The 15,165-nt window shown below is 43.3% G+C and overlaps 1 protein-coding gene across 3 annotated transcripts in view; it reads left to right on the top strand.

Moving 5' to 3' along the window:
- Positions 1–15,165, top strand: part of LOC308586720 (FRAS1-related extracellular matrix protein 1-like) — a 113,953-nt gene that overhangs the window by 19,308 nt on the left and 79,480 nt on the right. For all 3 annotated transcript variants that reach the window (XM_081193606.1, XM_081193605.1, XM_081193607.1), the window contains exons 14-17: positions 2,349–2,557; positions 4,469–4,562; positions 6,764–7,016; positions 12,843–13,037. In XM_081193606.1, coding sequence (XP_081049732.1) covers positions 2,349–2,557; positions 4,469–4,562; positions 6,764–7,016; positions 12,843–13,037 — 751 coding nt within the window. The remainder of the gene's footprint in view (positions 1–2,348; positions 2,558–4,468; positions 4,563–6,763; positions 7,017–12,842; positions 13,038–15,165) is intronic.

Genomic DNA, 15,165 nt, shown 5'->3' with positions numbered 1-15,165 from the left:
AAACTTCGTAGATCTGCTACAAGGGTACACTTAAACTATTTTAAAAAACAGCAATCTATTATTTCTGATAACTGTGAGACCAAAGATTGCCACCCATGCAGAAGACAATGTAATTCCAAATTCAAATTGTTAAAAACAACAACAACTAACAATCATACACAGATTGTGCAGAGTACTTGCCCCACGCTCATTCCTTGGTCACCCTGCTCTCCTGGTACCATCACTGCATTATTTGCTTTCCCTATTCACAAATATTTCATTTGGAAATACATAAACAGAGCAAGAGGCAGAGTTCATTGGGTTATGTGTTGTGATTTCTTCAGGCAGCTGTAGGAAGTGGAAAGATTTATAGTGTTAAATTATTTACTCTATTCCCCGAATAATACTTAAGGGTTCGTTCAAATGGAAAACAGTGTGTTCAACTTTCCTCCTTTTTTCCTCCCCCCTCCCCCCGCTCCTTTTTATATATATATATATAAACCCCACCACCACAACAAACCCTATAAAATGCTTTAAGTACCTCTGGAGCCATTCTGTGAGCTGGTTTTCTCAAAGTCATCCTTCTAAATGTGCCCTTTTCGGCTTCAGTCACAATAATTGCTTGTTATGTAGGTTAGCTTATTTCCACAAATCCATAAGCTTCTAGACTTTAAAAACCACCACACGGGAAGAGAGCATTTCATATGAAATAGAAAAGCTTCTTTGCTGGAGTTTTAGGACAGAACTTAAAGCAGCTTCAGTTCTGAATTCAAGATAACTGGACCTACGTATCTAGTGTCTCTGCTTATTTTCTTTTTTTTCTTAATTCCTGGGAGGTAGCAACCTTTCCCTTTTTTAAAGAGAAAGCACCTTTCCACACAGTCTCCCTTGAGCATCACTGGGTAGCCCATGGGTTTCTTTTGCCTTCTAGTTGCCTCGGCACCTGTTAGGAGACAATAATATAAGGACTGAAAGATACCAAATCTTCTGTAACGAGTAAAACAAACTAGGAAAGTGTTCTATCCTTCTGAGTTGGAGGCCAAGAGGAAGATGGGCAGCTCTGTATTTTAAATTATCAGTATATGAGATTGCTCTGTAAGAACAGCATTCCATGAGCAGCACGACGAAAACAAGTGCATCTTAAATGGTTTTCTCCTACCTGCTGTTTGATTAATGACTCAAGGTCAGACATATTATGGCTCACCTGCCAGTGTTAAATGCCTTTCCTAAAAGAATTGTCCTCCTGAGAGAGCTAGCATCCTTTTTAGCACAGGTTTTCCAGCTACATGCTGAAGGTAATGGTTAGGCTTGCCAGCTGGCTTTTGAGAAATGCTGTAAAGTTCCAAGAAATGGACTCATAGCTTTTTGGACACAAACTATAAGCCAGCTCGAAGAATACCCCAGTTACTCAATCCTTCCTAAGTTTTCTAGAAGCCTGAGAAGTGGGTTTGGCATAAGGTAAGGATTATGGAGGGGAGAGAAATTCACGTTGGTTCACATTTTAATGCCAACCTAGCTAATTTCCACTTCCTAAGGCAATACATGAACCCAAACACAGCTATCTTTTGAAATGTACACATTTCTGAATTTTGCAATCCAGTTCTTCAACTGAAAAATGTGTAGAAAACGTGTAGAATGTGCCCTTAAAAATACATATCAGTTGATATAACATGCAAAAATGTAGTATATTAGGGAAATTGCCTGCAATGTGTATATTAGGCAAAAGAGCATACAAGGCTTGCTGTTCACTCACAATGTGTTCTTAAGAAATCATCTGTCAGGCAAGTGTTCACATAACGAATCAACACTTTCTATTGATTCCTATGGGAGAATTTATAATGCATTCCCAAACATGGAATTTTGACCCCAAACGATGATAAAACAAGGGGAAACCCAGTAAAACTCTCTGAAACCTTGTAAAAGGCAAACAAAGGAGGAGATAATGCTATATTTGTCCAATCTTTGTGCCTCCCTCCATGGTTTCTGGCAAAATGGCTGCTATGGACCAGTAACACTGAAACAAGTAAGGCTTGTTTAAGACTGTTTATTTACAGTACTACATGCAGGTCTCGCTGAATCTGAATCTGTGGTGTGTATAGCAAGGTTTGGGTACTACTTCCTCTTGTTTGGATAAAAGGATTTATAATATAATGGCTAGAAATAACTCAGAAGTCCTTGCAGTCTCTGGAGAGACTGCCAGCTGTAGTAGGCTGTAGCAGCACCAGGTTAGATGGTCCAATAGTCTGACTTAATATTACAACTCCAGATTCTCATTGTTCTATAGTTGTATTGTGGTTTTATCCCATGTATATTGGCATGCTGTGTCTTGAAGTACTTGAGTGCATTTTGTGAGCTTATGACTGTTTTAGATTTTCACCAATCATCTGAAAATAGAGGAAGGTACCAGCACATTCATCACTGAAGAACATCTAATGGTAACGGATGTGGACACTAAGAACAGTGATATCCAAATTGAACTGAAGAAATTGCCTTTACATGGACACATTCAACTACATGGACTTGTTATGTCAGAAGGGGATAAATTTACCCTTTGGGATTTACACTCTTCCAAAGTTCGGTAATTTTAATCTTTTTATGTATTGTATATAATGGCTCGAGCCAGTAACATGATCCACTCTTCTTTTAGCTGTTGTTTTTTTAAGGATTACAACAAAGATGGGGAAATTATGGTCCATGGGCCAAATTAGGCCCACCAGGCCTCCCTATTTGATCTACAAGGCCATTTGGGGCAAGCCACACACACCAACCTACACGTGATGTCATACATGATGTCATCTGTGAGGCAGGTAAGGGTGTAGCTTCAGAGGAACAATTGGGAGATTAAAGTGAGCTCACGATGGCTCCTTTGCTCCTGGAGGGAAGAGTATTTTCAATAGAAATCTTTTTTAAATGAAGGAAAATCTCCATTTTAGCAGCAATTTCAATGGAAACCTCTCCTCCCTCCCAATGCTGCTCCTTGAAGCTCTGAAGTTTATAGTACAGGGGAGCTTTCAAACTGCCCCACATTGCTTACAAAAAAGGCTTTCGAACAGTGCAGTGCTGCTCTTTGACGTTCTATCAGTCGGGGCTTCAAAGCACAGCATCACCTAGCATTGTGGTGATGTCAGGTGATTGGCAGGTGGGCGGTGCTGCTCACCTGTGAAATTTGCCCCTGCATGGGTGAAGAGATAAGGATCTAGCCCAGAGCTGGCCCACCAATGTGGCAGGGTGAAGCAGCTGCCTTGGGTGGCGGAAGCCCATGAGTCTGCATCTCCTTGGGCACCCCACCCACCACATCACCGGCAGCATTGGTACCAATTTCCAGTGAGATCTCAATGGAATCTGCTGCCATCCTTGCCACGTCATGCCACCACAGTGCAAACTAGGTAAGGGATGCTTCAGCAGGGGCAGGGCAGGGTGGCATTTCCTGTTTTGCCTCAAGCGACAAAATGGGACGTGCCGCCACGATCTAACACATTGGTCAGAAAAGGAATGCAGCATTTTGGTTTTAGAACTTAGCTTAAATGTAGAGGGTTTTTACAGGGAAGCTTACCTGCCATGACTGATCTTCCCACTGAGGAAGGAATCTCAGGGCTGCCCAGAATATAGTTTGAACGCTGCCACTCTGGTCCTCAGTAATCAAATCAAAGGAGGAAAGGTCCTGTAACTCAGTGGCAGAACATCTGCTTGGCATGCTGGAAGTCCAAAATTCAATCCCCAGAATCTCCAGGTAAGGCTAGAAATGTCTGAAATCCTGGAAAGCCCATGTCAGCCAGAGCAGCCCAGGCATAAGAAACCTTTTCAAAAAAAGCTTTTCTTTTCTAGCCCCATTCCCTTCTGGGCAACCTCTGGGGTGGGGTGGTGATGGTCACATGTTGGGGGGGGGCAGATGCAAAACTTAATAGAGTAATGCATGTCAGCTCTGTGCAGTAGGTTGGCTTCTGCACACTCTTGTGATCTGAGTTGAAGGGCAAATGCCAGCCAGGTAAAAACATTGAAGGAGGGCGCAAAACCAGAGCTGGTGTGGGATGTGGCCTGGGGGTGGGGGTGGGATATCTGTGGGGGGTGGTCTGGGGAGAAATTCACACCCCTGTTGTAGACAATGGACCAATGGTCTGGCTCAGCATAGAGCAGATTCCTATGTCCCAAATCTTTCCTGTTACCTGGGTTTGTTTATATAGCTCCCATGTAGATGCATGTCAGAGTAAGCCAACAGCTGTTCCTTATCTCTGACTTCTCTCCAAGAAAGAAAAAAAATGCATCGTGGTCATTGCCATATTCCCATATCGCCAGCTGATGTAACTCATTTAGCATCATTGAATCCTGCTAGAGCCGAGCAGATTCTCTCAAGTGGAGATGTGGCCAAGACCCAAGTGTGTCAAGGCTATGAGCTGTAAATATGGAAGTTGATGGCCCTGTTCTTTCCCAGCTTGCTTGTTCCAGTCTCTAATGAATGAATGCCCAACTCCTCTGTAATTGTGTTTAAAAGGTATCAGCATGACAGTTCAGAAACCCTTGAAGACAGAATAATATTTTCAGCAACAGATGGATTTAACACTGCAGATGGAACACTGAGAGTACAGGTAATAAGCAACTCAGCAATGAACTTTACCAGCGTATAATTGAAAGGTATTAATCACGTACTGGCTTATCCAGCTTCACCAAGTAGGTTTTTAACTTTCATTAATCTTCCCTTTAGATTCACACCAAGTTCTCTATTTAGATTAGGTTTTATGCCTGGATCAAATAGGTTCATGATGCCTCCAGATTACCAAGTCAAGGCCAATTTAGTTGCGGTTGCAGTAGACCTACATATTTAAAACCAGGACTGTTGCCAGATATATAAAGGGGGGAGAAAGGAGAGGACAGGGAATGACTGAAGTTGCATTGCAATGGGGAGTCATGAACTGAACACTTCTCTAATGCATGCTACCCCACCCTATGCTGAATCCCAGATGTTTGGGTTTTTTTGTCTCAGTGGGGCTCCATATCATGCACAATGCGGATGCATTTTCTTGAAATTGGCATCCATACTTTCAGACATGAGTGCACTTATGTGCATAGGGAGGCCATTTCAATATAATCTGGGTCAATTATTTGTGGATTTCTGGTCCCTAAAAATCACACACATGTTTACATGGTAGATAGACTGTTCCAGGGCCAGCATGAGCTATGCTATGCGTTAACCATGTGGATTTATTTATTTAACAAATTTGTATACTGTTCGATTGTCAAGAAGAAGAAGAAGAAGAAGAAGAAGAAGAAGAAGAAGAAGAAGAACCGCCTGTAAGCGGTTTACATCCATATAAATAAAACATGTTGTCAGGGACTGGACCGAACAGGAGGAATGGGAAATGTGCCCTCAGTCTGATCGGCTCCTCTCAGAAGAGGAGGGGGGTGGGAAGTTTCTCCCCGCTTGTTTCCAGCAGTTTCAGGAGGAGAGGGAGACAAGGATGATGTACAGCTGAATAAGGAAATGCCTAGTTACGAGATAGTTGAGGAAGAGAGAGAAGTGAGAGAACAACCAGCAGAGACCTCCCTGGAGATTATGGGAGACCCTTCTAGTCCAAGGGTTTGCGCGTCCCTCTGCATTCAAGAACAGAGAATGCGGAGGGATGTGCCTCTTGTCACTTTCCGTAGGGTTTCAGGATGTTACTGGGGATGGAAGAAGAGGGACTCAGAGTAGCCAACGTCTCCTATGCGTGGAGACATGGGTCTTTTGTCTTGCAACCAGATGACTGAATAAAAAACCATGAAATACAAACTGTTTGTTCTTCTTGCCTCTGAGGCTACCGGGGGAGGAGAGGATACTCAACGCCTGACACATGTACACTGACAGTTGAAAATGGTTAAAAAGATGGTTAAAGTAAACAGTAGCACTGAAGCATACGCTGAAGGTGTCAGTAGGCAGGAAGTTCCATAGTGTAGGTGCTGCCACAGTAAAATATGGATTTCTTAAATGTGTGGAATGAGTATTAGGTGGCACCTGTAGCAGTGCCAGTTCCGCAGATCAAAGAGTCCAGGTCTCTGAGGAGGGCTGTTACATTCTGACAGTGTCTCACTCCTGTCAATGGACGTGCTGCAGCATTTTGCACCAATTCCATCTTCTGGATCAAATGCAAGGGAAGCCCTGTATCGAGTGCATTGCAGTAATCCCTCATTGAAGTCAACCATGCCTGAACTATGATGGTCAAACTCTCTTGATTGCAGCTGGTCAAAGGTGCTTCTAGCCATTGAGGTGACCTGGACCTCCAGTGACAGGGCTGGATCCAGAAGCACCATACCTGCAACCTCATCCAGCCAACAAGAGGCCAGTTTCTTAGGCACGAGAACCACTTGCCCAGAGTGCCTACATCTAGTCAGGATTTAAGCTCAGTTTATTTTCCTTCTTCCTCAACTTTTGGTTTATGACAAACTTCAGTTCCCTGCTAGGTACAAATATGGGGAATTGTGCCCCCTGCCTGTGACTACTGTGACAAACAGCGGCCAATAAAATGCTTTTTGGGGATCCATGCTACTGCTGGCCTGGAAGAGACTTGACTCTTCAGAATAAAATATTGATGTTGAGCAAAGAACTAACACAGTTGTAGATCAGCTGGCCAACATGAATGATGTACCAATCTAGCAAAAGCAAGCACCTGACAGATTGCAGTTTTTGCAAGACACAACTATGGAATTTTTGGATATGCCATCCTAATTGAGGGCACTGGTTTAAGACATTCAGACAGTCTCTTGGCCTTCCTTCCAGCCATGTGTTATGTCTCCTCTTTCTCCCTCATTCAAGATCATACCAGTAAATGATGAGCCACCAGAGCTGCAACCTGGTTTAAGATCAAGTCTGGAGTGCCTGGAAGGAGAGCGAGTCTTCATCACGGCTGAATACCTCTATGCAACAGATGCTGACAGCGAAGACTCTAGACTCATCTATATGATTGCCAGGGCTCCAAAGCATGGGGTTATTCAAAAGGATGGCTTTGTGGTGGAGAAGTTCTCTCAACATGACATCACTCAAGGATCCATCTCCTATGTGCACACAGGTAATTTGCAGCAGCAGCTGTGTTTACTTTCAACAGTCTCTTCCAGGTGTCCATGCACTTTACTAGGTAAACCCTCTTATATTCCTTAATGAGTGCCTTTTGCAGACTAATCTTTGCTTTAAGCTTTATTATTTTGTACAGAGAGGTTTTCCATGTTGTGTTTTTTAAAAAAATGATATTTATTGAAGGTTTAAGATTACAGAAAAAAGTAAGAAAAAGAGAAAAAAAGAAATTAAACAATACAAATCAGTACATATAAAAAAAGAACAAAACACACAATACAGTGGTGCCTCGCAAGACGAAATTAATTCGTTCCGCAAGTTTTTTCTTCTTGCGAGTTTTTCGTCTTGCGAAGCACGGTTTCCCATAGGAATGCATTGAAAATCAATCAATGCGTTCCTATGGAAACCGCCTTCAGACCAGGTCCGGGGACAGTCTGTCCCCCGACCTCTTCTGAAGGCTGGGGGGGGGGACTACAAGGGCTTTTCTTCCCACCGCCAGCCTTCAGAAGGCTGTTCTGAAGGCTGGCGGTGGGAAGAAAAGCCCTTCTCCCCACCTCCCGCCCCGCAAGCTCTGGGGACAGGAGGGCTTTGCTGCCGACTGCCAGCATTTTAAAAGCCCCCGCTGTCCTGGGGCGATTTTAAAATGCTGGAGGGTGGCAGTGAAGCCTCCGCTGTCCCAGGGCGATTTTAAAATGCTGGCGGGCGGCAGCGAAGGCTTCGCTGCCGCCCCCCAGCATTTTAAGATCACCCGGGAAAGCGAAGAAGTCTCCGCTGTCCCGGGGGCTTTTAAAATGCTGGGGGTCGGCAGCGAAGGCTTCGCTGCCGCCCGCCAGCATTTTAAGATCGCCCGGGACAGCGGAGAAGTCTCTGCTGTCCCGGGAAGGCAGGCGGGGGGGAGCAAAGACTTTTGCCCCCCGCCGGCCTTCAGAAGAGGTCCAGGACTTCTTCTGAAGGCTGGCGGTGGGCGAAAGTCTTTGCTCCCGACCGCCAGCATTTTAAAAGAGGTCCCCGGAGATTTCCCTATCGGCTTTCTTCTTGTGAAGCAAGCCCATAGGGAAATTCGTCTTGCGGAACGACTCAAAAATGGAAAACTCTTTCGTCTTGCGAGTTTTTCGTTTTGTGAGGCGTTCGTCTTGCGAGGCACCACTGTACATCAAAGCAAAAGTAAAAACAAAAACAATTAAAAACCCATCCAATTTTTCCATATCTTTATCTTTCATTAACTTGTTTCATCGACCTCCTCACACCTCCCTTTTTTGTATTCTAGTTATTAATTATTTCAGCAAATCCTTTCCATCTATCACTATTTTCTGTCATTTAATTGTCTTAATTTATTTTAACCTTATCTTACCATAAAAAACCCTAAAACTTATTTGTACATAACTCCTTATAACATTTCTACTAAAGCCGTATAGTTTCATTCCAACATTTTTCTAACACTCATTAATTTTACAGTATTTCTCTAAATAAATTTTTAAACTTTCTTCCAATCTTCATCCACCGTCTCTTCCCCCTGGTCTCGGGTTCTGTCAGTCCTTTCTATCCATTCCATATAGTCCATCAACCTGGTGACCTTCTGTCCGAGGCTCTTAACTCTCTTCCATGTCCCTTCTGCAGATCTTCTTCATATTTATACCTGCACTTTACTTTGTCTTCTGCTGATCTTATTCTTAATTTCCTTCCTTTAGCACTAAGGAGTAGATCTCGGGGAGACTCCAACCTAACAATGTCTTTATCCCTTCTCAACAGGTCAGCCCATTCTCCATAGTCAGAACTAAAATCCAAAGAATATTTCAGAGCATTTTTCAAAATCCCTCCACAGTTGAAGGCCCCCACCACTCCAATCACCCCCTGGCCTAAAAGCTGACCCCAAAAGCCAGGACGTCCCTGCATAAGGGGATCTATCCAACTTTCCTTCTCCAATCCAAGCGGGACTCCATCTCTCCAAATCTGGCTTGCTCCAGATTCGGTCATCAAAAACAACAGCTTATGTTCATACAAAGGCCAAGGCTCTCTCCACTTGTATTACTTGAGGTTCAACAACCTCCTCCTTTATCTTCTCCACAGCTTGCCATGTCAAAACATATTCCTGGGTCGGTTCCTGAGTAGTTTCTGTATAAGTATTCTGTATAAGTATTCACTTTTTGTCTCAAATCAGTCATTTTTTGTCCAAAATTGTCAATTTTAGTAATCATCGCATCCGTCTTCTCATGAAGCTGTTCCAATAAGACACTTGTCTTGCAAAAAGCAATCACTAAGGCTTCTTCTGTCCACATTCTTGTCCAAGGTCAATGTCTAATTCTCACGGTCTTTAATCTCTGCAGCTGGAGAATTCCCCAGCTCCACTCCTGTAACAGTTTCAAAAGTTCCCTCTAGGGGAACAATTTCTATTTGTATCGGTCCTTTTACAAGCAGGTCCAGCAACAAAGTTATTTTCGATTTTCAGATATTTTGCTCCTTTTAAGTGCAAAAGGAAACATTGGAATCAATATGTTTCTCTTATTTGACTATCTGTCAACATACGTTTTATTCACAGTCAATGAACTTTCCCAAAATGTCGCTTCCTGGCAGCCCGTTCCCAGGTTCAAAACGGTGGTAATTTATCTTTCTTCACTCTCTCTCCTGCAGGCTTAAACAATCTAAAATTTCCCCCCTCTTCTCCTGCTTCCAAGGGGGGTTTAGTAATTTTAGCCGATGGAGGTTTAATCCTTTACAAAAGACTTTCCAGACTTTAGCTTGCAATGTCTTTGCTTCAATCTATTTACAAAAGCGGAAGGCGGACTTCCTGTTTGGAACCTTCCCGCTTCGGTGCCAAATTAAGATGTTTAATAATCCTATTTTCCGTTCTACTCACGGGTAGTTGTTTAAAGTCCAATTGTCCACAGGAAAAAAGTCAGCGCTCTCCGGCAACAGCAATGCGGCTTCACTCCATGAAAGAAGCAGTCGATTCGAAGCACCGCGCCGCTCACCCCACGTCGCTCCGGATCCCCGAAACCGGGTTTCCCCGCGAGTAGGGGAGGCGCAAAAGGTGCCAGCTGAATCCCACGTCCACAGGCTTCTCCCGCTTGTGGTTTTTAATGGGTTTCCGCCTCGCCGTGGCGGTCCAGACCCTGATTTCCACGAAGCGGATTCCTCCCGATCAGAGGAAATCCGCCATTGCCGGAGACACTAACCCGGAAGTCCTTCCCCGTTGTGTTTTCATTCATGATCAATAATTTTGTTTCCCACGAGAACATGCCATACTAGAAAACTCGGGCTTCTGCTTCTGCTCCCAAGCCTCTCATGCGGCTCAGCCTTCCACTTAATCACAGTGGTATACAGAAGACAAAGACTAGAAATGAGCTAAAAGTATAAAATTAGAATTCATTGAGAAAGTCTGCTGGAATAATAATAATAAAAATGTATTCAGAAGTTCAACATGGTGGAGGCTTGTCTGACTTCAACTCGAAGGCAGTTTCATAAAATTGGGCCCACAATACTGAATGAAGGGGTCCTTGTGGATACATGCCATAAAACCAGTCATTGTGGATAGAAGCTGGCCATCTTAGTCACTAACAGTTATTCCCCTGAAGATATCAGTGTTTGTGCAGGAATATAAGGGATCCCTGAGGTATCCTTGACCCAAGCTGTTAAGCGACCTATAAATTAATGCCAGAACCTTGAACCTGGCCTACTACGCAACTTCCCAAACACTAGCCTTATGTTTAGTGTGATGAATTTACTTATCTCTCAACTGTCTTTTATTCACTCTTCTATTTTGAGATTTTACATATTTGAGCATTTCCCCCCTAGTGGCGACAAGGTCTATTTTTTTTAATAGGTGCAAACCACAAGCAACTTTAAAGGAACCTGCATATGAAAATGCCACCTTGGTTTTTTAAAATATTTTTTCTTGAAAATCATCTGGTCAGCATATTTAGTTACTGATTAACTTTTTATTAAAATATTATGTGCGCAATTTAGCCAGAGGTAAGCATTTTAAATCTCATTAATTTTAGTTTCAAGAATTAAGTATGCCTTTAAATCTTTCTCAGGAAAATTAGTGGGCCATTGGAGCTCCTTCAGAATGGATGGGATTCCTTCTTAAGTCTGCCAGCACTCTGTAATGTATGGAGTGTATTGTGACCATAAAGATTGGTTGTAGCTGAGTGGGTGAGCAACTGCTCATCCAGTTTCCTTTCCTTGTTGTCTTTACCCCACCTTTCTGCCTCATCCTCTCTTGACCTCCTTCCCCTCTTCTGCCTAGCCCTGTTGAATTTGTAGCTTGTCCCTCTGGCAAGTAGCAAGATAATTGCCACATGGTGTTTTCATATATGGAAATGCAGGCTTGAGGTGGGATATCTATGAGCACAATTTGTTTTTGTTTTTCATTTGTCTCTCTGCAGTCAGCACAGACGTTGTGTGTGTGCTTCCCCGAGTTTTGCACTACCATGCATTTCTATTTACAGATGCTGCATCTGTATATCATGCTGAGCCAGACCATGGCTTACTCCCAGGGTGGAGCTTCCACCTTCCAAATGTGCTGACTCCCAGGGTGGAGCTTCCACCTTCTTAGCTTCTCCCTGATCCTTGTAGCTCAGTGTGGTGCAGGTATTGCTAAACCAGGTATTGAATTAACCAAGATCCCAGGTTAGGCTGATATGCTGATTTCTGCCCCCCTCAACCATGACCTGTAGCCAAGGCTTGCTCTTGGATACAGAATGCGCTTAAGGAGGAGACTGCTTAACCTTAGGTATGGCTTAGCTGCCACGCTGTGCTGAGATAAAAGGGCCAGGGAAGAGGAATGTGAGTGCAAGCTCCTCTCTAGAAGCCAGTATGTTTGTGCAGTCATAGTAAACCATAGTTTGGCTTAATGTGATGTGCAAAGCAGGTCAGATAATAGTTGTGCTGAAAATACATGGATTTGTCTCTCTTCCCTCAAGCCATAATAGCCAGCAGGTCTGGGATTTCTCTGCCCCCTTGCTTACTCAACTATACGCATCCGAATAACTTTTGATTTTTACATAAATATTCAGCCTGGCGATTTCTTTCTTTTCTTTTCGAGCTGTTGTAAAATAATGTATGTCTATCCTGAAAGCCACAGCCTACTGCTACAGATGACTACAAGGTCCTTAGTCTGCTCTTGTGCGTTCTGAAACTGTACTGTACAAGATGCCTGGTGGTGGTGTCATTTCCTAGACTTGTTTTGTTTTTCTTAAGCGGAAACCTGCGTGAGAAGGTGGGGCACGTCTGACCACTGGTGTGTGTGGTGTTTTTTTAAAGAAATGAGAGAAAAATGAAAACTCCTTAAATTATAGAACTTGGCACTCTGTGGAACATAATTTATAGTGAATTAGATTTTGGTTTTCTGCTTGTATTGTAATGTATGCGCTATGCATGTTAAAGAAAGTGATAATTCTCATTGTTCATCTCCTGATGCGCTGTCTGCCATAAATATGATCTATTTAAAATTGTGCATTACAAGAGAGAGCTTGCTAAGTGCAACTAGGCTTTATTTACTTTGTGCTGTGTGCTGTGCAGACTGTGCACCTATTACTATAGGGTAACCTTCTGACAAGATGGGCATCTGTGTGATGTTAACCAGTGGTTGTTTTAACATAAATGGTGGCAACACATTTTATTACATACGTGAACCACTAGTTGAGGCTGCTTAAGACAATGACTCCATTTCCTGTGTGCAAATGTCTTAAACCCAAACCCACCCCCTTACTGCTCTCTTACTGTCCGCCATGGGGTGGGGTGGGGGAAAGTTACTACCTCATGCTTATTTTAAAGCCTGGTAGCTTATTTAAAGCACCTTAATTTGTGTGTATGTGTTTTCCAGGAGGAGAAATAGGTCATAGTTATCTCACGGACAGCGTAACTTTGATAATCTCAGATGGAGAAGCTGGAACAGTGGATGGTTGTTCTGCTGACGCAAATTTCCCGCCACCTGTACCACTTCATCCCAGTTTACCAGTGTATGATCTAAACATCTCTGTGGTGCCCATTAACAACCAGAGGCCAACCATTCAAACTGGTATGTATGGTATTTACTAAACCGCTTCTCTTCAAAGCACTGAGGTTAAAATCTTGACTTTATCCTTTTGGGGTTCAGATTGCACAGTTTGCTCTTCACTGAGTAATCTAGAGCTGTTGAAATCAGCGGGAAGGTTGCTTTATGAGTTCTGTGGAATGTGGATTGCAAGCTGAGCCTTTCTGGTGCACAGCTGCATAAGTTAAACACAACTAGTAGCTATCTGCTATGTGTGACCTGAACCTAGGTTCAAGCATGAGATTTTACAAACCTCCTCAACCTGTAGAATCAGTTTCCAATTGGTTTATTTTTTAATAGAAAAGCACACACAGAGACAGACATAAATGTCAGGTATTGCTTGCCATCACCTCAAACAGAGCCTGAAGGGAACAGTATTCCTTCATTCCATGCCCCTAAAATCTGGTATTTGGGGAGACACTGGCTCCAAGCAGTGGTTCCTTATTCTATCACCATTACAGCTATTGACAGATTAATCTTTGGATTTGACTTAATCTTTTGAAGGGGCACCTTATGGCATTAAATTGAAAAAACTAATTCTAATGTCCATGGGTTGTTCACTTGTAGGGTATTACTCCTGCAAGGTGTTAATCTGGTGGTGCAGGTATAGCCCCTATGTGTGAGTAGGACCTCGTGTGTTGGACTTCTATTTCAGACAAATGCGGGATATGCATGGTTCTGTGAGGAAGTAGATGTGGCATTGAGGATGGGGCTAAGGGCATGTGACCATAAATTTTTGGAGGGCCTCCCCAAATACCCCATACACAATATCCCAACTTCATCTTCATCACAGATGAATGTCATTCCTGCTACACACTAAGCCAGTGATTTCAGCTTGCTGGTCTCTTATGACCCTAGATTGCTTTCCCGAGTAGTTTCAATAAATTCAGAGTCATTGTATTTACAAAGTTAGAATTTTTGCCTTACTTTGCATTTAACACTTGATCTGATTTGCTTCTTTTTACTCTCTCTCTGCTCATTCACCCAATTTGCAGTTTGTTTATTTGTTTTAGATATTTCTAGGCTGCCTTTCAAGTCGATGGCCTTCCCAATACGGCTTACATTAATAACAAATACACAGTTCCAATAAAAACAGACAGTAAAACATGCAATTTAATTTGCAATAAAACAGTCAGTTAATAAAATTAAAGGCCCACAGAAACCTCACAGCAGTTTACACAATCAAACCTTTCAATTAAAAGCCAAGGAAAACAGTTTGAGGTGTGTGTGTTAGTCACTCTCAAAACCTAAACTGAAGAAATCAGTTGTACCTCTCTTAAAGGTAAATGTATAGGGAAGAAGCCACTGAGGAAGCTGTTTGGAGTTTAACCAGCCAAAAGAAAGAACACAAAAGAGGTCTTGGGCACACCTAGGTAAAGGGTAAAGGGACCCCTGACCATTAGGTCCAGTCGTGACCGACTCTGGGGTTGCGGCGCTCATCTTGCTTTATTGGCCAAGGGAGCTGGCGTACAGCTTCCAGGTCATGTGGCCAGCATGACTAAGCCGCTTCTGGCAAACCAGAGCAGCACATGAAAACGCCGTTAACCTTCCCGCCAGAGCGGTACCTATTTATCTGTTTGCACTTTGACGTGCTTTCGAACTGCTAGGTTGGCAGGAGCAGGGACTGAGCAACGGGAGCTCACCCCGTCACGGGGATTCAAACTACCGACCTTCTGATCGGCAAGTCCTAGGCTCTGTGGTTTAACCCACAGCGCCACCTATCTAAAAGTAAAATAAAAATCGAAACCCTTCAGGATTTCCCACCCACTCCTGGTGATGTGGACCAATCAATAATGTACAAGAGCAAGAGGCAGGTCTTTTGTAAAAGCCAGTCAGGAAGTATAAGAGGTTTCATTCCTTATGCTATGCTAATGAAGGGGTATTGGTTTCTACATAGTAACAAACTTTTAAGCAGTCCCCACAACACTCCCCATGAAGGGGCTGGGCACCCACAAATCTTTGTGCCAGGGCAATGCATGCAGGGGCATGTTCGACTGATGTCAGCACACCTGCCAGCATGCATGGTCCTGGGCACCCACGGTCACAGGACCAAGCCAACGGGCCTAATGAGCGCTTTCCAAAGCAATACGCAAACTGAAACACACACATCCTT

The sequence above is a fragment of the Podarcis bocagei genome (genome assembly GCF_964188305.1).
Source record: "Podarcis bocagei genome assembly, chromosome: 5".
In the NCBI taxonomy this organism is placed as follows: Eukaryota; Metazoa; Chordata; class Lepidosauria; order Squamata; family Lacertidae; genus Podarcis; species Podarcis bocagei.
This window is presented reverse-complemented; position numbering and strand designations above follow the sequence as displayed.